At 45.8% G+C, this 27,861-nt stretch overlaps 1 protein-coding gene across 1 annotated transcript in view; it reads left to right on the forward strand.

The window, feature by feature from the left end:
- Positions 1-285: 285 nt before the first annotated feature.
- LOC147673555 (uncharacterized) overlaps positions 286-27,861 on the forward strand; it is a 57,454-nt gene continuing 29,878 nt past the window's right edge. Inside the window, exon 1 of the mRNA XM_086945517.1 lies at positions 286-300. Coding sequence (XP_086801643.1) covers positions 286-300 — 15 coding nt within the window. The remainder of the gene's footprint in view (positions 301-27,861) is intronic.

Consider the following 27,861-nt stretch of genomic DNA (forward strand, 5'->3'; position numbering starts at 1 on the left):
TGCCACCCTGACCTCACGGAGCGAGAGAGCCACATCCAACTCCTCCACAGCCTCCCCCGAAAGGGCCTGGAGAGGCAATCCCCGAAGATAAGGCTGATAGGAGATCTCCGTCACCGAGGGGTCTGCAGCATATACCGTCTGCAAATGCGATTGGAGGACTCCGAGAATACCCGCTTCCGAGTGCACCATGTCCCCCGCGGGGCCCCTCAGGGCAACTATCCGCGCCGGGGCGAACTCTCGCTTGAGAATCCAGGCCAATAATCGCCCAGACTTGTCCACTTCACGATGGAGGCGCTATCGGTACTGGCCCAGAGTGTATTTATCCAGTCGGGTCAGTATGTCGTGGACGCACACATGGGCCATCCGTTCCGTCTCCAGATCCGAGTCATCAGGATCCGACACAGTCTGACAATGCCGAAGGCGATCCTCTGCTTCCCGCAAGTCACGGAGCAACTTGTTCCGCACTCCATAGGCAAGGTCCATACATTCGGCTCACACCACTGCCTTCAGGGCGTCCCACTTAACCGAGTAGGGTATATCTCCCCCCTCCCAGTTCAAGTCCAAATAGTTAGTCAGGGCCGTCGCCACATGGTCTCTCCCCACCTGGTCCTGTAAGAGGTCCATCGGCATCCTCCACATCCGGGGACGGGAGGGTGGGGCGACCCATTTCGCAACACACGTCACCGGTGAGTGGTCCGAGAGGAAACGGGCTTGATGAGTGACCCTCAAGGAGAGAGATGCGTCAATATTAGCGGCGAGGACCCTATCCAACCTACTATGAGTATTGTGCATCGGGGTATAACAGGTGTATAGTCTCTGTAGGGGGTTGCCCTGTTGCCCCACATCAGTGACCCCCAGGTTGTGCATCACCTCCCGGAGTCTCGCCGTCATACGTGGTTTCGTGCCTGCACGGGGAGGGTGTCTATCTAATTCCGGGTCCAGTACACATTTAAAGTCTCCAAGCCAGAGGAGGGGGGCGTCGAGATCTGAAACAAGGACCTCCTAGAGACGGGAGAAGAAATCAGGGTCATCAACATTAGGCGCATATGAATTTAATATCGAAAGATCCCGCCCATCGAGCTTCACCCGCAGTAGCAGGTACCTGCCCTCAATGTCTGCCTCAACATACTGGACGGCAAGGGGAACCCCAGGCGCCACCCAGATCAAAACCCCCCTGGCATAGGTAGAAAAGGAGGAATGAAACACTTGGCCTCTCCATTTTTTGGACAGGTTTTGAGCTCCCTCTTCATTCAAATGAGTCTCCTGCAAACACTCTATGTAAACTCCATGGCGCCGGAGGAAGGAAAGGACCCTGTGTCTCTTGGTACAAGTGCCCAGCCCCTGTGGTTCTGTGAAAACGGGGCTTGTCTCGTAAGGTTATGGTTCTGTCATGATTTTGGTGATGTCGAACCGTATTTAGTTAGTGCGGCTAATATGGAGTGAATTCGTCACGTTAGCTAGCGAGTTCACCGTGTATTTGGAGATTTCGTCTCGAACATGAGTTCCATTTTGTTTAAGTCTCCATTTGATCTTGCCATCACGCAGGCCAACGAATATGGTCGAACGAACGAAGCGGCCTGGCCTTCATGTGTTGGTATACATTAACAGGGTCTTTCTTGACTCCAAGGTGAATTGCAAGGATCTGATTCCTTCACCTGAAGCTGACCCTGCCGAGTCAATTTCCCTGGTTTGATTGTTGTCTGAGATTGCCAATCACTGTTCAGGACATCGTTAACTTTTAGTCTCCTTACACATGCCTTATCTTGCTCACTATCAGACATTGTTTCCCTTTTCTATGCTCTTTATTACATGCATTGTGCTTTTCAATTATGAGTTTGTCCTGCTTGTGGAGATTGGATTTGGGACATTTCCAATGATTAACTTTGGGTTGGGATGTTGCAAACTGAGCTTTTCGTCATGTGATACTTTGTTTGAGAAGGTACCCTATTGGTTAGATTTTTGAGCAGTTGGAGTATGTTTGTAAATGTGAATATTGTGTATAAAAGGAGATATCTTGCTCTACGAATTTGAGCAGTCTCCTGAAATACTCCATGCTGTATTTTTAGAATCACTGTTACTGGCTGCAGCTAATAAACTGGTCTCTGACGTCACCCAGAAGTATTCCGTGTCTCTGTAAACCAAGACAGGTGAATCCGAAGACTTTGGGCGTGCCCCTGGCGCCGCTGGGTTCTAAAAGCCCGGTTCTCCCCCCCCGCACGTTCCAGGTTAAAAACATATCTCCCATGATCGCCGGTCCCGCCCATCCGGGCCGCCAGGTCTATCCTCCATATTCTGCCACCCATGAGCCTGAACTATAGTACACTTGATGCCTGCAACAACTCCGCCCCACCCAACACCCCCCACCCCCCAGAGTCCTCAATCCCACAAACCCCGTAGAATACATTCCCCCAGCCCCACCCACGAGCAAGATGGCAGTAGCAACAAAATATGCTACCCTGCCCTCCCCCTGCTGGTTACCAGACAGATTTAACTCAAGGGCAATGTTAAATTATTTATGCAATACTAAAACAGTAATAAAGTAGAAATGCAAAGCCATAAAAATCTAAAAATGAATGATAAAAATGGAGTAAAATGTAATTAACATAATGACCCCAAAATGACAAAACTCCAATAAGGGAAGCCAGAGCTACACATTTTGAAAGTTGAAAGTAGAAGTAGTGCCACGGAACAGAAGCATAAAGTGCCAATGATAGTCAATGGTCAGGCTAGAACAGGACATAGACAAAATTGATGCTGACCGCAATTGAGCGTGGGTCAGTTCACTACCGAGGTTGATCCGTCTGACTTTAGTACTTTCAGTTCTAATCCACAAGGGGAATACATTTCTAAAGATCTACAGGACCTCAGAAGAGGCACTTAGAGACTCACATGGTGGCAGGCAGAAGCCAACAGTAGAGTCCAATACATGTCCAGTTGCCACTGGTCAGCTGGGCAGTTACAGGAAAAGGCCTCTTGTAGCTTGTCAGACTTATGATCCTTGTAGTGCACATCTTTGTCCTGGGTACAAAGGAGCGAATAGGTCCACTCCTTTAGGGCCCTTCATTGTTCTCAGACAACGGGTTCAGTCCTCTTCTGATCTGCCACAGGTCGAGGAGTGTTCTGAAGTGGATTCCTGGAAATACCACATTTATGCCTTGAGCAGGCTTGGAGTAGGAAGGACCCCTGGAGACACCCCAACAGCTGGGATAAGATTCCTGGGCCTTACTCTACTCACTTTGGGAATTTTCAAGATAGCCAAAGTCTTCAGCCACACTAAACTTGGGTTCTGAGGGCTGGAGGTTTGTGCAGGGAGTGTACTACGGTAATCCTAGTGTCCTCCCATATCTAACATGAAAATTCGGTTTTAGGCACTCCTTGTAGCCCCAACAAACTCAGGGGCAAAAGTCTAGTAGAACAAAGCTGAGCTTTCAGCAGAAGGAGAGTGTACACACCAATTAATTTGGCATTCTACTTCCCTCCTTTTGAAGTGCTTCACAAATGTCATATGACAGCGCAGGTCTCTTTGAAGTTAATGAAGTCCTTGGGCCAGCCCTCAAGCCATCCTGTCAAGAGCACAACAAAACTTCCCCACACCCAAGGCCTTTTGTCCCTGTCCTGGGACAAAGTTCACACCTTATTCACACCCACTGCTAATTACTGGCTTCACTTCTATTGAAATGCTAATTGCTGGTTGGCAGAAAATGAAGATCAAAATGGTGATTTAGCTTCCAGGGAAGTCAGGCAGAGCAAAGGTAACTTTCTAAAGGTTACTTTTCTGCAATATCTAGAGAAGATCCACGTCACCATTAAATTTGATTTTTAATATCTATTAAAAGTGTTGTATAATTTATTTTTGCTAGTGTCATTCCCAGGAGTAGTTTTTAATATGGTGTCACAGTTCTTTTCTGTAGAGTAGTCAACCCTGAAAGAGTGAAAATAGTTTTAAAGGGCTAGTCACTGTAAGAACATGTGGCACATCAAACAGTTACATGTTCTACTTTTATATTTCATGCACCTGCTTTCATGGGTTCTAATGCCTTATCTTAGGGGTGACATATTAGCATTTAAAAGGAAGGGTGTAGGCATGTCAAAAGGACAGTGGCGGCTGGTGACATTTGAAAGTGGTAGGGTGTAAAATTATTGTCGTACTGCACCGCAGCGAGTGAGCCGGAACAACCTATGAGGGTTCGGGGGAGGGGGTGGTCACCCCCGAGAAAATTTTGAAAAAAGAGTGGACAAATGGTACATTTTCAAGTAAATTTGAGAAAGCAGGAAGGTTAATAAAGCAATTGTGAAAGTGCAGTTATCTATACTACTATAATGAAGTAAGAACATTCAGGCTTTGAGGCGGGTAAACTCGGGAACCACAGCGCCAATCTACACACCCGATACACCGTTGAAATCGTCAGGGTATGTAGATGGTTATAGGCTATATAAATGACAAAATAAAACGTTATTTACAATATTTACATTTTTAAAGAAAGTAGTCCCCCCCAAAGTAGCGCCGGCCGCGACGTGCGTGCTCACGTCAGCACGGGGAGGAGAGGCGTCTGAGGAGCAGCGGACATGGCGCGGGGGAGGAGCGGTGACGTGAGGCCAGCGGCGGTGGGAGCAGCGGAGAGGCGGACATGGCGCGGGGGAGGAGCGGCGGTGGACAGTGGTGAGGAGCAGAGCGGCGGAGCGGAGAAATGAGGACCGGAGGCTGAGGCACGAGGAGCGGTGAAATTAGGACCTGCGGCTCAGGTAAGGCCCGGATTCTCAGGATGTTGCGAGATTTGAACCGGGGACCCCTGGCTCCATAGGGCACAAACAGCGTGCGCAACCCTTACATTCCTCCGGCACTATTCACCAACAGACTTCCTTCAGAAAAATGTGCCCCCACATCACCCGCGCGCGCGCCTGCTTTACAAGACACCAGGCGCTGCATTAATTTACTTTACCCCAGCCCTATGAATCTTCGGACAAGCATAGGAGGGCCCCAGAATCATACATCACTGCATTCCCCGCTTTACAAGACACTAGGCGCTGCGTTCATTAGTGATGGATGTTATGTTGATACATCGCGTGCTTTAACCACGCGTTGAATACATCTAGCCTTATGCAAGAACCTCGCTCCCGCAGTGACTCATATGTGTAGCGCATCAAAAGTGAATTCATCAGGCACTCTTCTATAGATATTCTAATAAAACTGGTGTTACCTATGTTGCCAGCACCAGAATGATACCTGCCAGCTAAGCAATTCTCTGCTTTAGATATGTTACCACGCCCCACTGCCCCCCCCTGTCTTAAGAACACAGACTTGCTGTGAAGTGAGTTATGCTACATCTTGCCTTATGCAATGACTCATATGTGTGGCGCATTGAAAGTGAATTCATCAGGCACTCTTCTATAGATATTATAATAAAACTGGTGTTACCCATGTTGCCAGCACCAGAACGATGAACGTCTCAGCCAGCCGTACCACAGTGAACCTGCCAGCTAAGCAATTCTCGACTTCAGATATGTTACCACGTCCCACTCCCCCCCCCCACTGTCTTAAGAACACGGACTTGCTGTGAAGTGAGTTATGCTACATCTAGCCTTATGCAATGACTCATATGTGTAGCGCACTGAAAGTGAATTCATCAGGCACTCTTCTGTAGATCTATACTACTATAATAAAGTAAGAACTTTCAGGCTTTGAGGCGGGTAAACTCGGGAACCACAGCGCCAATCTACACACCTGATACACCGTTGAAATCGTCAGGGAAGGTAGATGGTTATAGGCTATATAAATGACAAAATAAAACGTTAGTTACAATATTTATATATTTTTTAAAAGTAGTCCCCCCCAAAGTAGCGCCGTCCGCGACGTGCGTGCTCATGTCAGCACGGGGAGGAGAAGCGTCCGAGGAGCGGCGGACATGGCGCGGGGGAGGAGCGGTGACGTGAGGCCAGCGGCGGTGGGAGCAGCGGAGAGGCGGACATGGCGCGGGGGAGGAGCGGCGGCGGACAGGCGGTGAGGAGCAGAGTGGCGGAGCGGAGAAATGAGGACCGGCGGCTGAGGCGCGAGGAGCGGTGAAATGAGGACCTGCGGCTCAGGTAATGCTCCGGGGACAATGTCGGGGCAGGCGGGTGTCGGGCCAGGCAGGGGACAGGAAATCAGTAAAACAATGATCGGGTCGGAGCAGGCGGCGGACGGGGCGGGCGGGGGCACGGGCTTCTGGGCAATGTCGGGGCAGGCGGGGATAGGGTAAGCCTAAATGCTCCCGGACGAGGTCGGGACGGGCTGCTAGTTACATTAATAAAGAGATGTCACATAACATAGGTAGCTGCTTATTCAGTATAACCACAGAGCTTCATAACAGACTTCAAGATACAATGCATTTCTGAGTACCTCACAGATGTTTTTTATTTAACAAACAAGTAAACAGGCCGCAAACTAGCAGCATTCAACATATTGTTCACTTTTTGGAGATAAAATCAGCCGTCTGTCTTTAAGAGCAGCAAACTTTTCAATAACTTGAACGTTAAAGTGTGGGATTCTTTTAAGTAGGTCTCTCTCTATTGAGAGCATTGCTAAAGCATTCAGTCCTTCCTGAATCATGGTATTCCTCAGGAATGTCTTAATTCTGTTCAAAGTGGAAAAATATTGTTCCGCCTCTGCTGTTGTCATTGGAGTGCTAATGACTAATGTGTTGTGGTTATTAAATACATGCTCAAGGCATCACGTATAGGCCGCTTACAGACTTGCTGTGTCAGCTTCTCCAGATACACTGTTCCTTTCTTCCAACAGGGCCGCAGCAATAAATAAAAATTTGTACTTTCATTTCTAGCTCTTCGTGTCACACTTAAGTCCCTTTAAATACAGTATACAATACTATTACCCAAATGCCACTCTACCACGATGGAAAGCATGAATTTCTAATTTCAAGGTTTGGTAAAGCGCAACAGCTACCCCGGCAATGGGGTGTCCCGGCGCTAGGAGACAGGCTAACTCCTACAGAACGGGGAGGGGAGGATAAGGACCCTAGAGAGCGGGAAAGAGGTGGGTCTTGATAGCTTTGCGAAAGGCCGGGAGCGGATGCTGAGAGGGAGATCGTTCCATAGTTTGGGCCCCAGGACGCTAAAGGAGCGACCACCAGTGCGACTAAGTCTGATTCTGGGGACTGTCAGGAGAAGTTGATTAGAGGAGCGAAGGTCGCGGCCAAGGACATAGGGTCGGGCCAGATTTCGCAACAGAGGGGGATTTCCCTGTTTGACGATCTTAAAGATCGTGATAAGAGCTTTGAATTTCACTCTGTGTTCCACGGGCAGCCAGTGTAGTTTGCGGATGGTAGCTCTGGCTGAGCATCTGCGTGGGAGACCGACCAGTGTTCTGGCCGCCGTATTCTGGATACGTTGGAACCTAGCCGTTTCCGCTTTGTTTGCTCCCAGTAGGAGGACGTTGGCATAGTCCAGGCGGGACAAGATGGTTGCCTGGATAATTAGCTGGCGAGCTTTAGAGCCAAAGAGTCCAAGTATAGGCCGGAGGTTCCTTAGGAGTCCTATGCAGGTGGCTGCCACCTTTTTAGTATGTGACTGGAAGCTGAGGTTGGCATCCATCCAGACTCCCAGATTTTTAACACAGTTTTTAGGGGATGGAGTGGTGCCAAGGGATGACGGCCACCAGTGCTCATTCCATAGGCAGGTGTTACGGCCAAGGAGGAGCACCTCGGTTTTCCCGGCATTAAGTTGGAGGTAGTTGTCCGTCATCCATTGTGCCACTGATGCCATGCCCTCTCTAAACTTGGATGCCGCGGTGGACGGGCTTTCCGAGAGGGTGGCGACCAGCTGGGTGTCGTCGGCGTATGAGACCAGCGTGAGTCCCCACTCTTTGGCCACATCCGCAAGCGGCTGGACATATAAGTTAAAGAGGGAGGGACTCAACGCTGAACCCTGGGGGACTCCTTGGGCTATGGGATGAGATTTAGAGAGAAATGGGGGGGCTGACACCTTGAAGGATCTGTCCTTAAGAAAGGATTAGAACCATGAAAGAGCGAGGCCAGTCACACCGGCCATCTCCAGACGTTCCAGAAGGATGTCATGGGATACCGTGTCAAAGGCTGCGCTGAGATCTAAGAGAATCAGCGCAGCACTTTGAATAAAAGCCAAATTGCCTCAACAGGATTCATACTCGTCACTTGGAGAACATGGGGCATTCAACTCGCTGTGACATCCAAACACTCTCCTCTGTGGCTACCAGTTAGAGTGGTTGTAACCTGGTGGCCGTCTGTTCAAATATAAACACAGCCCATGAATGGATCCCTCCGGCATGCAATGACACCAGTCACTGTCGCTTTGTAGATAATGTCCTGACAAATGGCGTGAATTCCTACATGTTAACACGTCTTTATTAACAGTTATTTTTTATGAACAATAGAACACAAGCTGCCTTATTGAAACCCCTTGCAGAGCTCTGTGTGTGACCCAAGGTCAAAGGTGAGTCCCGGTTCATACTTTGGTCTTCCCAACCCCAAGGCTGATGACATCTCAAGAGCTTTGAAGCAGTTTCCTTGCTTTGAGTAGGCACTTTAGCTGCAAAACGTCAACATTTATACATTTCTATGCCAATCATTAAACAAGCACTAGGCATTCCCTGGTCTGTTCTTCAAGCCTATGCCAAAGACGTACACTTAAATGTAGTGTGAGTACCAGCAATGCGCGCATGCCACACTGAGAACGGGCCAGGGCAAAGCTTTGCTGCCGACACCAACATTTCATAATTTGTAACAAGTGAAGGATTGCATTTTCTTATGTACCACAGGCTGCATGACTTACAGTCTCCAGGAACAATGAGCTAAAGGGATTTGCCAGAGATCACACAATGCGATCAAAAGAGAAAAGAAAGGTCTGTAGAAATCTAGGGACATCTAGGGGTGTTGAAGCACTACGAATACTCTGTACCACCACTGATAGGCCTATTGTTTTAGGAACAGCAAAGTATTTGGGGTGGGCATGGTCTATTAGACGGAGGGCAATCTCTACTAATGTAATTTGACTGGAGTATTTTTTGTGGTTTTCGTGTAATCGTTCATCAAAGTTTTTTAATGTTTATGTCTGTACAATTGTTTTATAATGTCGTATATTTAGGAAAAATCCTTTTTAAACAATGTATTTTAAATGTATGTTTGTGCTTTTATGAGTATAATTCTCGAATAAAGTTTTGATGATGATGAAAAGAAAGGTTCAAACGCGAGTTACTTAGCTACAAACTTTGCAATTTGACATCTCCCCTATTCCTTTAGTGAGCATGAGGGACAGTGAGGAGACACGACAGGCTATTAAAGGTCTGCCATAAGATGTGCCTACTGCTAGCGTTACTTCTGAAAGCTGTGGGGGCTGAGACAGAGTCAGTCGTGTGTCAGGTGTACCCAACACAAACAAACAGCAATGCTAATCTTGACGCACTGCCTGGGTGGACCATCTCCCAATTCAGTTATTGGCCAGTCTGCAATATGTTTTGCATCAACCTTGATACTGAATCAGTCACGCGTGGCATTTGACATGCACTGCCACAGACCACCCAGTCTGTTGGGAATCGCAGCTCTAGCCTACGTACTGTATCGACTTCTAAGGATGACAAGCTGCAGCAGGCCCCCGAATTGCGCTCTCCATAATTCTTTCAGTTTCCATGACAGATTGAAGCCGTCATAGCAGCCAAGGAGACTGGCATCACGAAGACATCTTTCCCCTGTCCTCGCTTTTTAACTGCCACGCGGAAACTATAGCTCATGCGCACAGTTCGGGGCAGTACTCACACTCCACCATCACAGACCTGTCCTCCAGCCCTAGAAAAAGCACACTGAAGCCTAGCCACGTGAAACTGCTACAATTATTCAGTGTCAAAGAACCCCGTCCTACTGTTCTACCTGCCTGGTTTCCGGGCTCGTCACTGTCGGTCCCGCTCTCAGCACTGATTACACTATACTCCAGTTGTGCGCGCGTGCTGCAAGCATGTTATCAATGAGAGACTACAGTCAGTGGCAAGTCAACTGCGCTCTACTGTGAGCCGCAGCAACAGCCAATCCAGACGCTGCTCTCAATCCTGGCGCTGCTCAGAGTAGAGAGCAACGCCAGGATTGGGGTGAGCAGGCAAAGTCGCTGCTCATTTTTGCCTACTGGGGCCAGCTATTTAGGCCAGCCCCCACTCACCAATGCAGTTTCTGCTGAAAAGCCACTGTGCGCATGTTGGGTTCCTGACCGGGTAAAGACAGCCGGCCAAACCCAACATGCGCATTGCCGTCATGCCACAGACAGCCGCTGAGCCACACAGTGAGTCCGCAATCATATTTCCTGCCAGTGCGTGACTTTCTTCAGTGACACGCTGATCCACCGCGCGACAGCGCCGGTTTAAATTGATTCACTTAAAAGAATTTCAACTTTTAAACTTTTAAATATGTACTTATTTAAAAATGTGAAAGTTGAAAATGGTACAATAATTATAAGTGGGGCAACGCCCCACTGCCCTAACGCTAACACCGCCACTGCAAAAGAATTTATTTTGACCGGGCAAATCTGTAGCTTAAAAAGTGCTCTGCCAGAGTACAAAGGAAGGGGTTTTGTGTTTGTGACAATGCAGTGGGTGGCACCATGTGTGCTTCAGCCCACCAGTGACATTTAATTTACAGGGCTTGGGGACACTTTGTGCCATATACTAGTGACTTATGGGTAAGTGAAGTGTGCCAATCAGATGTACACCAATTTCATCATGTTCAAAGGGAGGCACACACATTTTACTATTGGTTAGCAGGGGTGAAATGTGCAGAGTTCTAAGGCCAAAGAAATTGTCAAAACAAAACTCTGCTGGAATGCCACACAAAAGATGGTAATTTCCAACAACACTGCAGCAACCATTTAAGAGAAAAACAATTAAAAAACAATATAAATTATGGTACCATAGTACTATCAATTGCAGAAGAATGAGTTAGAAAAAATGTGTCTTACTTCACAAATGTGTATACAGTTCCTCATCTATATCTAAGCCATAAGGCTCTTTGATATCCAGTTCTAATATGTACCTAGACTGCAACCTTCTCAGTCCTCTCTCACGATCACCTTTGCTAATTGGCCTTGGTACTGAACATATAACACTATATTTTAACAGACTTTTATTATCATTGTGATGTTCCCAAAAGTGTCTTGCGATTGGTTAAGCATTGTCCTATTTTATAGTTCTTATGTGTTGTAGTATCCTCTTATGTACTGTTACATTGATACTACCTATGTATTTTTAAGGAAAAGTGTGCATAAACATGTATACTACATGATAGCTCTCACACTTAAGTGCCTTTTAATATTTTATTTTTCCTAGAGAAAGGGGCATTTAAAGTTTTAATGTTCTCCCCTTATCCACATGTTTAGCATTTTGAGCATTTGTAAAAAGCAGGTTTACTTGTTAACCAGCTTGAGATATATGTCAAAATAACACGTGTGACCAATTGACCCTTCACTGATCTGAGGCTACAAAAAGTCAGTGAATGTATGTTATTAAGGTATTTCTCTATTATAGGGTAATTTATCAACAAGTGTCAATGGCTAACTAATATATCACGTAAGGTAGTATTTTGCTTGTTATAGGTGGTTATCAGTCTGAGTGTCTTTTGACCAGTTTCTTTCTCAGTCTTTTTGTGTTTCCTGAATAACACCTCTTCTGTGTTCCCATTCAGTTCTTTTTGTCCTGTACAGTGTATCTTACTTACATACTCTGGCTTTAAATCTCTTTAATGTCTCTTCCTGTGCTTCAATATAAGATGAGTCTTGCTACAATTTCTCCTGGAATGTAGGATCTCCTGATATGAGATTCTTTACTTACAGGAGATAGTGTGAAAACTCTCTGCATGTAGCAGATTCTTCCTCGATGTTGGTTTTCTCTACATGGATGTACTGGGTTTTTATATTTTTCCACAAGAATTTTATTGATTTTTTTTCTCTATTGTACTGGTGAAACTCAGGTTCAAATTGTTCTTATTTCTCTCCGCCAAAAATTCATCCGCCCTTTTTCTGGGACCTTTCAATATTACCAGCAGGCTATCTACCATTCTAAGCTCGAGGGCTATGTGCCTCCACCATTTACCAATATCCGATCCATGCACCTGCTCCAACCAGAACATATGCAATTCTGCATAGCTGGAGGCAAAGCAGGTGCCGAATATGATCTCCACCTTTTGTCTAAGTGTTGTTAAAGCTACATCATTCTGGTTCTGTGTATGCTGGTAGAATTTAACCCTTTCGCTGCGGCGGCTATTCCGCCGCAGCGCTAAGTGGGCGGGGCGGCCGCTCGGCGGCCGCATGCTGGTGACAGAACCGCTCCGTCACCAGCCGCGGTTGAGCTGTGCTGGTGACGGAGCAGTTCCGTCATGACCCGCCCCGCTCAACACAACTGCCGCGCAGGCGCGAAATCAGCGCCGCGCAGGCGCGGCGGCCGGGCCATGACGGAACCGCTCCGTCATCAGCACAGCCCAACCGTAGCTGATGACGGAGCGGTTCCGTCATCAGCAGGGGAGGGGTTAAATGGTCTAGACCTTAAATATGGCTCGGCTGCCTCCAGACCTGCGGGCACACATACGGGATACATCTGATTTCCAAAAAAGGTTCATTCATATAGCCAAAAGCCAGGAAGAGTACCTTTTATTAGAACTTTGGAATGTGAAGCACTCCATTTCAGGACAATGGAGTGCTCCATGCTTCTCTAGGCCGTTAAAGGCCCTCAAAGCAACATTCCAATATTTTCACAAAGACCTCTCGGAGCTCGAGAAACGAAGGCTTCGAGAGGCCTTTGTTTGATTTGTTAGAACATTCTGTCCTCTAGTGGCAGAATGTTCTAATGGCCTTATAGCCCTTCGTAGCTGGGCTAAACCGGCTAGTAAAGTCCCGCTCCCTTCGGCTCGGGCCTTTAACGCTGGAGCGGACCTTTAGTAGCCGCTATCGCCCGCTACGGAAGGCTATAAAGCTATATTAATGACCCTGGATGTGTCCCCTCATTATACGTTTATCATGCATGAACATGGTCTGTGTAATAATTCTCTTACACTGATTGACACTCTCACACTCACATTATACAAAACTGCCAAGAGTCATGTCTATTAATCACTACTGTACCCGTCCTCAGCAATACACTACCCATCACCATCTGAACAGGCATGGAATCGTTAAAATAATCAGCCACATGTCATCAATCAACAGAGGACTTTAATTTAGTCCACCTCTGTAAGTCCCAAAAAGCTGTACAGTAGTTTTTCCCCACAAGAGATTCTTTACCGCGGCTTGACATCTCACAATGACAATCAGATAACAGATCAAATTAACGATTTCCATCCCAACAGATCTCTCCACCATGTTTACCTCTAGCCTATGCCTGCTGAAGACCATAGCCTTTAAACAATACATCTCAGAACGGACAACCAAGTGCAGAACCAGCTAAGTGGGCCACGATCATAAGAAACGTCATAAGTGGTTTGCAACACTGCCAACCAACTAAAAACCACAAACTGCGTGCCTCTCTCTCTCACATCTCTTCACTCATCACACTGCTCAGCGATGCATTCCATAACTGAACTTTAATGATCACCAAACAAAACATGAAAACAGTTCCCACATTTAATCAAAAGAAAGACAACACACTTCAAGCAACACACTATACACAGTGTAGAATGCTACCTGTTGGACTTGTCCCTTTTTGCAGGGTTATCCCCAAACATTTTGCTTCTTACTCCTATTTTTGACTGATTTGTGTTTGTGGCCACAGGACTCTGGGCACTTTACCACTGCTGATTAGTGCTAAAGTGCATATGCTCTCTGGGTAAATTGTGTTTATGGATTGGTGTTTCCATGATCGGCATATTTTATTTACTGGTAAGTCCTTAGTAAAGTGCACTGAGTGGTCCCAGGGCCTGTAAATCAAATGCTACTAGTGGGCCTGTGTGAATAAACAACAGTATCTCAACTGGTATTATTTGTAAGACTAGTAAAAAAGCATGCACAAGACATTGCAGGTGAAGAACATAGGGAGACTCATGGTTTAGTTAAACGTGCCAGAGGCATCATTTATTGAATTAAGGCGGGAAGAAACAAAAAGGTATAAGGGGGTACAAAGTAATTGAAAACAGTTGTTACCGCACTGTAAGCAAAAAATACAAGTGTAACCCGAAGAAATATGTGCACACAAGTGCTTGTGACACAGGAAGTGGACGAAGCAGGTGACGAGTGGACAGCTGTAAATGGAGAGAGTGAAAAAGTGACGGTAATTTATAAACAACTTGAGGCTCACAAAAGGGTATTTACATAAATTGATACAAAGTTAAATTTTTTTGTGATCCAGAGTCAACTGTGCCACAAAATGCTATCTGGCCTGCAGCACTGATTGTGCCACCCACATGAGTAGCCCTGAAAATGTATCTCAGACCTGCCACTGCAGTTTCTGCATGCAGTTTTAAACTGCCATGTCGACCTGGCAATTGCACCCACTTGCCAGGCCCTAACCTTTCCTTTCTTACATGTAAGACACCCCTATGGTAGGCCTAAGGTACCCCCATGGGCAGGGTGCCATGTATGGGAAAGGTAGTACATGTACAAGTGTGTGTGACATGTCCCGATAGTGAAATACTGCCAATTTCGTTTTTCACTATTGAAAGGCTATCTGCCCCGTGGGATAAAATGGGAAATACTTTGTAACATCTTTGAAGTATAACTTCCCATTGGGACAAGATAGAGAAATACAGTTTATGCTCTCTGAACTCAGAATTTAATAACGCATATTTTAGTAAAGATGGTTTTTAAACTGTGTGTTTGAAAATGCCACTTTTAGAAAGCAGGCATTTTCTTGTTTAACCATTCTGTGTGCCTCTGCCTTTTTGAGGAATGAATGTCTGTTTTTTGAGTGACAGGGGCTGGGGGTGTACATTCACTGTAGACAGCAACTGGGGAGGGGGGATGAAATGTGCCTGGCCCTTACTGGATGACTCAGAGCTGAGCTGAATGGGGCTTGGGTGCATTTAGAGTAGTGGGAGGAATTTGCCTGCATCTACATAGGGCGTGTCTCCCTTGCACAATGCTGACCCCACCCCCTAATGACAGAACTGGTTTGGACTGGGCTCAGAGACCCTTGCACAAAGAGAACAAAGGCAAAATGGGGTATAATTACTAGACCTTAAACCCCAGAACTAGAGATCACTTCTGGACTCAAGAGGAACCTTTGCTAAGGAGAAGAGCTGAAGAGCTGTGAGGAGGAGTAGTGATCGTTTGCTGTGTGCTGTAAAGGGTTGGCTTAAAGTTGCTGTTTCTGCCAAGGAAAGGACAAAGACTGAAACCTTGCTGTGAACCTGCTTGAAAAAGGATCTCCAGGGCCTAAGTGTGCTTGCCTCCAGTTCTGAAGTCTCAGGGACACAAAGACTTCACCCCAACTCCCCTAAACTCTATTGCTGAGAGGAGGTCTTGATAGAGCGCGCAGTTCACCCGGGTCACCAATTTCTTACACGCACTGGGCCCCGGCGTGCATTTAGTTTCAATCAGTGATTCTCGTGAACCGGGTGAGATCCTGGCACGCTACTATGAGTAATCAATGGTTCAGAATTACCTCTGCTTACCATGCACCTGACTTACCACAGGCACAAACTTTCGATGGACCTAGAGCTAAAAGGGAAAATAGTAGACAGGACCTTAAAACATTTCTTTACGTCCATATATTTTATCCACTTTCTGTAAAATGACCACAGACACCTGATGAAGTTTTGACACTTTATATGAAAATTCAAAAAGAAGATGCCAAGACAATAAGCGATATGCAGAACACTATGTCAAACATTAATATCAACATCAAAAGGTAACTTTGCACAAAGAAAATCACGACCATTAAGATATATGGGAAAACTAGAGGTAGGGTTTGAAACAGAACTAATCACTGCAACGTTATACTAGGGCACGAGGTGTAAGGTTGGGACCTAAACATGTACTTAATCCTTAAACTATTCTTTCTAAGTTCACTGCAATCAACTAAAGGAAAGGGAAAAACGGGAACATACTATTATTTATGATAAAATCAATGAGCTCCTAAAGGAAGGGGGGGAGAGAGAAGGAACAAAACTAAATCAGCAACGGCAATAGAGCAATATCACAGGTAAAGTGCTTTAATAGATCATACGAAAGAGAGAAGAGAGAGAAAAAAACAGGCTACAGAAAGTACGCAAACCCACAAACGATATTTACCTAATTCAGATTTGAAGTCTAACCCTGGCCACGGGTCAGATGGGAAGACGGGGACAAGGACCCTCGGAAAAGGAACACCAGAATGCGAACAGGTACAACCCACGGACAGATCAGGACAGGATACCCCTCAGGTTCGGGTCAAAGGACTGGGCCTCCCAGGGAACGACCAACACCCACAGCTTCGGACAGCAACGCCTGCGTTACCCCTTTCTGCAAGTAATCCGCCAGAAACCCCGATTGGATTTTCGAATCTCCCAGCAAAGTGCTTCGCCAGCACTTAGGAATTTCCACCCCTTAGAAGTTTGTGGAAAGTATGGACAAAGTGCTCCGCAGCACTTTCAGATTGAGCACCTATTGAGATCGTAGGGTCAGTGACAGGTCTGCTACTCGGACAAGTCGGACAATTTCCATAAGCTAAACTAGGGCAATTATACAGTTCTGGGGTCCCTCAGACCACCCACTAATGTTGCAAGTGACAGTTTCCCATATTTTGATTGGTCAGGAGAGGTGGTGCGATCATTACCACCTCCTAAAATTCAGCTTTCCCAGATTCAATATTCAGGTTTTCATACCCGCCCCCCGGGTTCACGTTCCCATCCATAGAGTACAACAGAAAGTATGAGCGCATAAGACAGTTGCAACAAGTTTGTTAAATTCAAGGTGATTGTCCACACTGGGTGCTGGATTCCCAGGCGCATTTTGCTTCAGGAGCCAGCTGGCTTGGTTTAGCTTCTGCGCAGTCGAGTTTCTCCCAGGTCACATGGCAAACCCCAGAAGAGAGTCAAAGATGGCGTAGCTTAAGAGCTCCCAGCCCCAAAAGACGCGGTACATGAAAAATAAGCGAAAACAAATTAATATCACATCCAGAATGATCACACTGTATACCATGAAAAATCTTATCCCACCCTTACTTTATAATGACTATAGCATTAAGGTTTTAGTGCGAAAAGATAGATAGGCTGAAGCAGCAGCAATAGCAGAGAGCGTGGTGAGAGTCAAGCGGCCATATTAGCAACAATGCGCATGTGCACAGAACTCCCTCCAGAATGCGAGTGCGTCACATCACATGGGTATGACCGACGCATGCGCAGACTGAATTTCAGCGAAGCAGCCATTTTCCTTAGCGCAAGCTTCGTTAATATGGAAAAGACATACAGGCAAGCATCCGGGGACACCCGCGTGTTTGGAAAAACATGTAATAAACGACAATAATGAATTTTAGTAATGTTATACATTTGGCGAGGTTCTTGCACGGGGCAAGGCGCTTCACGTGCAAATCCTTGCTCCATCAATCCCCTCTTTGATGATATTTACTATCATCACTACATAATGGAAACAGATGCCAACTTTTTCTCATTCATCCACATCACTCATTTCAATTTCAATAAATTTATTGTTCAGTTTTCTTTCAGCCTCTCTATGAGAGTGGTGATTTTTCGCCTTTTTATAGATGGTATTCTTCACCTCTTCTAATTCCAGTTCATCAATATTTCTTTTCACCCCTCTCTGATTTACTGTGTATTTCCTTTTGCACTTCTGACATTTGCAGCAGATAAAAATAATCAATATAATTACACCTATCACAATTATTGGCATCACTATTTTCCACAACAGGTTTCTACCTAGGTTAGCAAACCAACTACCTATAGAGGAGAGACCTCCAGTCAGTCTTGTCCAGGCACTGTCAACCTCCAATGGTTTGAGTTCCTTTTCCAAATTAGTTATGTTCTTCACATATTGCTTTAATTCGATACTTTTGTCAGGAATGTAAGTGCAACAATGTTGCGCTTTCAGCATTCTACAGACTCCGCCCTCTTTTGCTAATAGGGTGTCAAGGGCAAGACGGTTTTGTAAAACCATTGATCTGATCGCAACCATTTCAGTATTGACCAGCAGGAATCCAGCAGCAGTGTCCGTTGATAACCGGTCCACTACTGTAGACAATTTGCAGATTCTATGGGTGTTCAGAACTACCCCCATTCCAGGTATCAGTGCACTGAAAATATCACCTATAACTTCACCTACACTTTCGCGCTTACTACGCACTAAGCCATTAGTTTCTTCATCGCTTCCAGCTGCATTATTCACATGGTATATTTTCGGGAAAACAATGCCAAAGTAGCAGCTTCCATACCAGTGATCCGGCAATTTGAAATACGCCTTGTTCCCACATATATAATATATTCCGGGAAACACAGGTTCTGACCCATTTTTGAAACCCCAACCTCCAATTACCTTGTAATTATGTTCACACTCGCTGGAACCGATGAATTCATTGTTATAGTACTCTGTCTTTTCCCTATGGATACAAAGTTTCCCTTTTCGTTCAAAATCCAGCAACAAGGCAGGATTAGCTTCGCCTTGCGAGGTGTTATCCATGTGTTCAGCCCACCTAGGGACTCTATCTTTCTCGTCATTTGCTTTCTTTTGAAACTTTTCTCTCCTTCTGTCTGCCATCTTTATGAACATCTTTTCCTGCTCTTGCAGAGAACAGGTCAGATTAGATTCTCTTGCTTCATTTAAATCTATATTACCTATAGTCAGAAAATATTCTCCCATATAACGGGTCACGTCACTTGTAGTATGTACACGGTTCAAGTGTTTTCTAACAGGAAGTTCAGAAAAAACTACGTCATCATTTGAATAATAATATTGCAAGGTGCTTCTATAGAACAAGCTAGCTAAAATACTACAGGAAATTCCATAGGTTAACGGTAGGTGATGATATGTCACACCTTCAGCTACTGAGGTAGGTAGCTTCATGCAGACATAGCAGTCTTCTATTTCCATAGCTTCTACGTAATGCACTAACAAGTTAGCAAAGACATTTAGATGTGTCCTGTTTCTCATTTTGTGAAAATGTAGTCCATCCTCATCTGATGCTTCTAATTTAGGTCGTGTGTGTGTCAAGCCTACTAGTTTGTCGCGTCTTTCTAAGCTTCGTGGTGTTTCTGCAGTCGGGTCAGCCCCTACATCTACTGCCTCAGGTTCAGTAGGGGAAAGGTTAGGATTCTTACTTATCATAAACGGTAAGAAGATTGTTAGTCCTATCCATATTACTATTAGCACAGCTACGCTACATAAGCATACTTTACAGCAAGTTTTTAGACACCCACATCTGGATCTCCCAGAGACACTCGGATCAGACATTTTAGCTTACAGGTGGCTTTCGCTACCCCTCTTCGTTTCCTTGTACCAGAGGTTCACTTCTGGGCTCTCTCAAGGAGGGTCTTCGTCAGAGCTCCGATCAGCAATGGACTCGTCTTCACTGTTGCCACTGTGGTGTGGTTCGTCTATTTCTTCCAACACATAGTAAGTCCACTCAGGGCTTCGATACTGTTTGCTCTGTTTCTTTATTCTGTCGCTCTTTCTCAGCGATTTTCCTTGGGCTGTCCTTCTTTCACTTTGAGCCCTTTTTCGGTCTTTGTCGTTGTCTGCGGCTGTCTTTAGTCTGAGCCTCAGTCTTTTTACGTATCGAGGTGCACTTCTGCCTCCTTTCCTCCCAGTAGTTGAGGAAACTTGCCCTTCTTCGTGCACTCTTTTTACTTTTTGTTGTGGCACTTCTGTTTCCCTACCTGACTGGCTAGTTCCAGGTCTTTCATCTATCTCTTCTGCCTGGTCCCTAGTCTGACCCTGCTCAGATTCAAACCGCACTTTCTTTTTCTGTTTAGTTGGTTTTATTTCAGATGTCTGAGCACATTGATCTATTTCTATCTGTTCCTGTTCATGCGCTTCGATCTCTTCGTTTTCTTCTGCATGAACGTCAGCTCTAATTACTATTTGTCCCTTTCCAGACTCCGGAGTTCCAGGAGGAGTCTCGATGCCTTGATCTGACCCTACTTGGCCTACTTCCTGATCAGGTGTGATGTGATTCTCGTGGACCTGATCTGCTTCGTCTATTTCTAGCTCACCTGGACTATCCCACTCACTGTCTAAGTAGGAATACTTCCTGGTTCGTATTGGATCATGAACCGGGTCGTCGGCGGGATACCATTCAACGTCTCGACTGGTGCTCGGCAGTTCGATGTCAGCTAGTTCTGGACTCTCCTCTTCGGAAGCCTCCTCAGCTGAGCTGCCTTCAGCTACAGTCGCGTCTTCTCCAGCTACCCGCTTCGTGTGGCTGGCGTGGATCCACTTCGGTACACCAGCACACTTTACAGCAGTGGTAGTGACGAGGATCACTTGTCGTGGCTTTCCCCACCTGGGTTTCAGGCAACTGCTCCGGGTGTGTTTCTTTAACGCCACCCAATCTCCTGGTCGCAAGTTGTGTGCTGGAGTCTTTGGCCACTCGTCTTCTGTCTCTCCAATCTGCTGAGAGAGAGAACGCACTTGGTCACCCAGCTGCTTGCAGTATTCTAGCACCATATCATCAGAAATGCTTAGCAGTTTGTGTCCGGGTACCCATGCCTGCCGCATCACTCTTCCCATCAACACTTCATGGGGACTCAGGCCAGTCTTTCGGTTCGGGATACTTCTCAAACTCATCAGCACAAGGGGTAAAGCCTCTATCCAGTTCATTTTTGTGGAATCACACATTTTTCCCAACCTGGACTTCAGGGTGCCGTTTATTTGTTCCACTACTCCAGAAGCCTCTGGATGGTAGGCACAATGTATTCTTTTCTTCATTTTGAATGCTTTACAGAGTTCTTCTAGCACATCGTTGGCAAAATGCCCACCTTGGTCCGTTTCGATAGTCTCTGGGATTCCATACCTAGGTATCAATTCCCTAAGCAATAGCTTAGCTGTAGTTAAGGCATCAATTTTCTTTGCTGGGTAAGCCTCCACCCACCTGGAGAACAGACAAACTATGACTAGGATATATCTATATCCCTTGCAATTTGGCATGGTTACAAAGTCTGCCTGCATTCTTACAAAGGGACCTACTGCCTTCCCAATGGTACTCTGTTTTACTACAGTCTTCTTTCCTGCATTAAATTGCTGACACACTAGGCACCTCTGGCAAAACCTTTCCGCCTGGTTCCTGAACCTTGAGTTACAGAACACCTGTTCAAACACCCGACACATAGCGTCTCTTCCCATATGTGTAGGTTCATGTATCATTCTGACCATGGGGTCCACCAAGCTATCAGGCAGTACAGGCACCCCACCCGAATTTACCACCACACCATCCTCTCTCAACTTGCATTAATTTGCTGCCCACCTGCCTTTCTCTTGCCTGTCTGTAGCCTGTTGCAACTCTTTTAGTTCTTCCCACGTTGACACATTCTCAAACAACATAAGTTGGCAGCTGTTTCCACTCCACAATGCAATTTGGAGAGACATTTGATGTCGGGCACAAAACTGTGCCATTTGGTCAGCGTATCTATTACCGGCGGTCACATCATCATTTCCTGATCTGTGAGCCGCACACTTGACCACAGCCAATTCTTTGGGCAATTGGATAGCTTCCAGTAAGTTATGCACCACTTTTCCATTTCTGATAGGGGTGCCGGAGGAAGTCATGAATTCTCTTTGCAACCACAACTGGCCGAAGTCATGAACAACCCCGTAACAATACTGGCTGTCGGTGTATACAGTTATTCTTTTGTTCTTTCCCCTCTTACAGGCTCTGGTTAACGCGATGAGCTCTGCCACTTGTGCAGATTTCACCTCGCTTAGGTATGATGCCTCTATGGTCTTTGTCAATGTAACCACAGCATAGGCAGCACTCAGGCCCCCATTCTCATGTCTTAAACATGAGCCATCCACGAACATTGTCTCATCCCCATCAAGCAATGCTATTTCACGAATGTCTGGACGGGGCTTTGTACTGAACTCAGTCAGATCAACGCAATTATGGTCCCCTTCTTCTTCTGATTCTACATCCAGGGGGACAGGTAACAGTGTCGCTGGGTTTAGGACATTGCACCGGGAGATGGTGACATTTTCAGCACCAATCAGGATTCTTTCATACTTAGTCAGCCGACTAGGTGTGAGGTACTGGGTCTTGGTTCTAGTTAGCAGGATTACAACAGAATGAGGAACATATACAGTGACGTGATGTCCCATGACAATGTTCTCACTCTGTTCCAGGCTGACACAAGTAGCAGCAACTGCCTTCAGACACCCCGGTAATCCAGCAGCCACCGGATCTAGGGTGGCCGAAAAATAGGCCACTGGGCGTCTAACTAATCCGTGCTCCTGAGTCAGAACTGAAAGAGCACAGTTTTCTCTGGTGTCACAGAACAGTTCAAAAGATTTAGAGTAGTCCGGCATACCTAATGCAGGAGCGGTACATAGGCAATTTCTCAATGTTACCCACGCATTCATGCTTTCACTGTCCCAGCTGACGGGGTCTTCTACTCCTTTCTTGGTCATGTTTATCAGGGGCCTGGCCAGTGCAGCAAATCCTACAATCCATTGTCTACAGTAACCCACAACTCCTAGAAACATTCTCACTTCTTTCTGAGTTTTGGGCAGTTCCATTGCTCTAATTATTTTGATTCTTTCAGTAGTTACTTTCCTGATTCCTTTTTCTATCTGGTGCCCCAGATACTTCACTGAGTTTTTACAAAACTGCAATTTGTCAGGCGACACTTTATGTCCTCCCTTTCCTAGGTGATTCAGCAAGGCAATGGTGTCAGTGACACAGTCAGTTTGGGTTTTAGATGCCACTAACAGGTCATCTATGTACTGCACCAGAACAGACTCTCTTGGTAGCACTAGGGATTCAAGGCACTTTTTCAGTATCTGGTTGAAAATCGAGGGACTCTCGGTGTACCCCTGAGGGACACGATTCCAGACATAGATATGGCTGTCGAATTCAAAACTGAAAAGGAATTTGCTTTCTGGATGCAATGGGATGGAAAAGAATGCGTGGCACAGATCAATGACAGTGAACCATTCTGCATTCCAGGGAATCTGGTAGAGAATGACTGCAGGGTTGGGTACAATAGGACAGCAAGGTACGACAATTTGGTTTACCTTGCGCAGATCTTGCACTACCCTGTACTTCCCACTAGGCTTTTTGATCCCAATGATAGGCGAGTTACAGGGGCTGCTCATCACTTCTTCTATGATTTCGGCTTCGAGCAGCCGGGTAATTTCAGTCGCCACTCCTGCTTTCACTTCTGCACTCATCTTATACTGTCTGGTTTTGGGGTATATAGCATTCGTTTTTATTGCTATTTTAACTGGGTCCACATTTGCCATCAGGCCTACATCTTTTCCTGTGAAATCCCACACTTCTGGTACTACTCTTAATTGGAGCTCTTCAGGTAAATCTTCAATTGTCAATGTCTTTATCTCAGCGTCTTGTCTAACTAACATCAGTTTGTATAGGCCATCTTCATCGGGGGTCTGAATTTCGACACCATTTGGTGTGCAGTAGATGGTACAACGCATCTTGCACAACAAATCACGTCCTAGCAGGTTTACAGGACTGGAATCACAGACCACAAATCTGTGCATTTCCTTGAAATTCCCTATAGAAATTTCCATGGGTTCAGTTACTGGAGTACTTATTATTTGATTTGAGACTCCCACTACTTGGATTGCTTCTCCCGAGAGGGGTAGGTTAGGAACATCCACTGTTCTCACAGTAGATCTGGTAGCACCAGTGTCCAACAGAAAGGTGACATCTTTTCCTTCAACCTTTCCTTCAATGTATGGTCCAGTCTGGTCTACCGGTAAGGAGGCGCCAAGCACACACTCCTCATCCTCCCCTCTCAGGCCCCGTCAATCTTGATCCTCACAAAGGAATGTATCATTTAGCAAATACTGTGGAATGACTGCGTTTCTTTCACTCTCGACTTCCCATACTTCCGCCCTTTCATTCTGCTGCCCCTGATTCTTAAAATTCTGTCTAGGAGCGCGAGGCACTGGGGGTAGCTTTACCTGTTGCTGGTTCTTTCTCGTCCCCTCTTTCGGCACCTGTGGATTTAAACCATTTACAGGGGCATTACCGGCCTGCAGGTGTGGACACTCGTCTCTCCAATGCCCTATCTGGCCGCACCCATGGCACGGGAATTTCTTCATGGCTTCTTCTCTACTCATTTTAGTGCGGGGCTTCCCTCCTCCCCCAGCAGTGGCATTCTGAGCATTATTATCAGAAGTTAATCTACTTAACTGCTTTTCTTGCTGTTCGGCTAATTTCACCTGTGCCCACATAACTTTCTCTTTGAGGGCCTTCCTTTTGTTTTCGATTTCATCTTCACAATATTTTGCATATTTCAGGACAGCATCTATTGGTTCTCCCTGCCAACTGATTTTATTGTCCCTAATCCATTGGGAAATTTCAGGCCTTAATCCTAGCACAAACCTGTAACTGAAATGTGTCATGTCTTTCAGGTCCACATTGTCGATACCGCTGTATGTTTTAAACACTTGCAGTAACCTTTCATAGTAGGAGTGAACAGTTTCATCACGTTCTTGGGTGGTTCTATCTATTCGGGTCCAGTCTGTTTCCTTTGCGGGAACCTTTTTCTTGAGATATTGTATGACTTGATCATACTTCCTCATTACTTCAGGTGCAGGCGCACCTGTTTTCTCATCTCTGGGAAATTCCTCACTGGGCCAATCAATTTCAATTTTACAGTCGGTCCACAGATCTACAGGGACCACAATGTCGAAAAACCCATCCAAGTCTTTCAGCAGACATTTCTGAACTTTTATGAAGCGCTCTACCTGCCTGTACCAATCAACAGGCTTCTCCCGTAATTTCGGGAAGTCATTTGTAAATGACACAATATCCTGTCGGGACCAAGGGACATGGACATATTTTCCTCCCGGGACCTCCCTCATGGGGCACAATTTTTCGGCTGGTGTTACTTCCTTTAATAAGAGTTCCGAAGTCACTGACCCAGCCCTGCTGCTTTCCTTTTTCTTTGCCCACCGGGTTCTCCACTTCCCCACCTCGCCCCACTTCTGCAGGAGTTTCAACAATTCTTTTACTTGGATCTGTTTTCCCATTACATTCAGGCTTTCTAAATCTTTGTCTGAAAAATCCACTCTGTAAGGTTTCTGAAGGATTTTGGAGCGACTAACATCTATTCCCATTTCTTCTGCTGTATCCATTATCTTTTCATGGAGCGACCTAGCGTTCCGGGTCAGATATTTACTGATAAACAGCAACTCTTCTTCGTTATACGAGCTTAGGCGCTCAACTCCTACGTTTCCAGCCATCATTTCTTCTATTTCTATTCTCAATTTATATATTTCCAATGCTTTAGGTTGGGGAGTGGCCTCTTTCTCTAGCTCCTTTGTCCATCTATCTAGTTCTTCAGGGGAAACTAAAGTAGCACTCCTAATTCCCGTTGCACCTTCAATTCCCACCTCCTTTGGTCTGGGTTGACTTCTAGTCCCTATTATACTGGCCCTTGATTCCCTTATGGGCAGATCCATCAAACTCCCCGATTCACACTCACTCTCTTGATCTTCATCTATGAATATCTCCTTTTTCGAAGTCAAAATGCTAGAAGTAGGCAGCATCGAGGGGAAAACAGGAGGCTGGGGACCGGTCATGTCATTTTTATACAGAGGAATAGCTGGACCAATGGTTACTGGAATAGTCAAGGAATCAGGATGGGGCTGCATTTGGGTAATGGTTCGAATTAATTCATCTCGCTGTTTAGTCAGGACCTCTCTCTCTTTTTCTCCCAATACCTTTCCAGTAGATTTGTCATGCAATACCTGGGGTACTAGGGACGGATAAATATTCGGAGCGGTCGGAGTGACCAGTCGCGGAGGATCTTCTCCGAACGGCTGATAATTCGGAACTGTGGGTTTGGGTCTGCAAAACCCGTCCCTTTCACTGGTTTTACTGTCTGTCCCGGTTCCATCTGTATCACTATCCCTCCTACATCTGGGATACTTTGCAAAGGGATTTCGAGAGGGCACAGGTTCTGAGTCTGCATCATAGGGAGGTGGATTTTTCATTAGTAAATCTTCCAAGTGGTCATCATCCAAGTCCCCCATAGGAGCTAGGTGATGGGTCTTTTCTTTGCATTTTCCTTTCCTTTCCTCAACCACCCCCATCATCGGGAACAGCCCTTCAGTTATCATAGACTGCCTCCACTGTTTCATTTTCTGCTCTTTAGTTGGCGTTGGAAGCTTAGGATACCATTTACTCACTCCCTTATCCATCCTGGGTTTATCTCGCTCTGCAGCCTCAATCTCCCATTCCTCCAGAGCTTCGTACTGGGTCAACCTAGGTCTAGGGTGCAATTCATTCATGCGGGTCCTTAGGTTAAACAGGATCCGACCATTAAAAGTACCTTCAACAGGGAATGCTAGAACTCCGTCATCTACTGTATAATTTGCCCAATTTTCTAACCAAACACAAGTGTGATACCCTTTATCAAACATCATGAAAGAAGCAGGGGTATTTGGTGGGGGAATGAGCACACCCTCCCTCGTTCTAATGGGCTTGTCGGCTTTGAAAAAATTCTTTATTTTGTCAGAAAAAGACAATTTCCTCTTTATTCCGTACATCATGTGTGGTCTACCTCGCATAAGCTGATCCTTATAAAATCCTAGGTACTTTGGATTCGGTATAAAATCTGGATACCACATATAATCTTCAGGACTCTCTTCGAACTCGGCTTGATTAATTTTGTTTACCTTTGTGCTTCCAATGCTAGCGCGACTTCTATTTCTCACTACCCAATCAGGTCAGAGAATACAAAACTCTTAGCCAATGGGTGCGCGGCCTTTTCGCGAGACAGAGTCTCACTCTGCGGCACTCACCCCTCCTTCACAAATTCAGCTTCACTACACGCCCGCTGTCTTGACCAATACCAGCGCGGCACGGAGTGACGTCAGAGCAGCTCTCCGACTGACTCCCTCCTTTACAAGGTAACGGAAACTTTTAACTTTTCCTAAAGTGCGATTGAAAAACTTAGTTACCAACACACAACGTCTGCCACTATGTCTGAGTGTTCTAAAAAGATAGAAAGACTTCCTCTCACTGCAAGTAAACCACTTCTGTCTACTTCTCATTCACTCCGGGTAGACTTCTTTGCCTATCCTCACACTCGAGTAATATAGAACCCGTTATTCTTCCGACTCATCCACTGTCGTCAGGGATATGTACTGAGCCGGGATTTCACCAGTGAACTATTTTACTTACCAGACAAGCCTCGGAGACCCTACTACTCCTTCCGTATGCGACCCTTACTAGGTGATATCGCAATGAAAGTTTTATACTGGACTCGTAGCTATCAATTATTCAGATATAACAAAAGATCCTAATTAGTGCTTCCAGTTATTCATTTAACCCTGCACTAATGTTTCAGACCCTAGTGACTTCAACAGCTAACCGGATTCTGCTCACCGTTAGCTAAAATACTTCCCCGGGGATTCGGACTACACTGAACATTCACAAACAATTCTGGGTTAATTCAACATTTATAACAGCAATGTAAAAATCATATACATTTATTATATAAAAATTTTTAAAACATTTCAAAAAATTTCAAACAGTAAAAGTCAGCAGCACATTATTTTTCACGGTTTGTTCCCTGTCTACCTAATCTAACTAGTCCAAACCATCCTCTGGCTGCCAGAAAATTACTGATAGAGCGCGCAGTTCACCCGGGTCACCAATTTCTTACACGCACTGGGCCCCGGCGTGCATTTAGTTTCAATCAGTGATTCTCGTGAACCGGGTGAGATCCTGGCACGCTACTATGAGTAATCAAT

This window comes from Lissotriton vulgaris, chromosome 12 (genome assembly GCF_964263255.1).
Source record: "Lissotriton vulgaris chromosome 12, aLisVul1.2, whole genome shotgun sequence".
NCBI lineage: Eukaryota > Metazoa > Chordata > Amphibia > Caudata > Salamandridae > Lissotriton > Lissotriton vulgaris.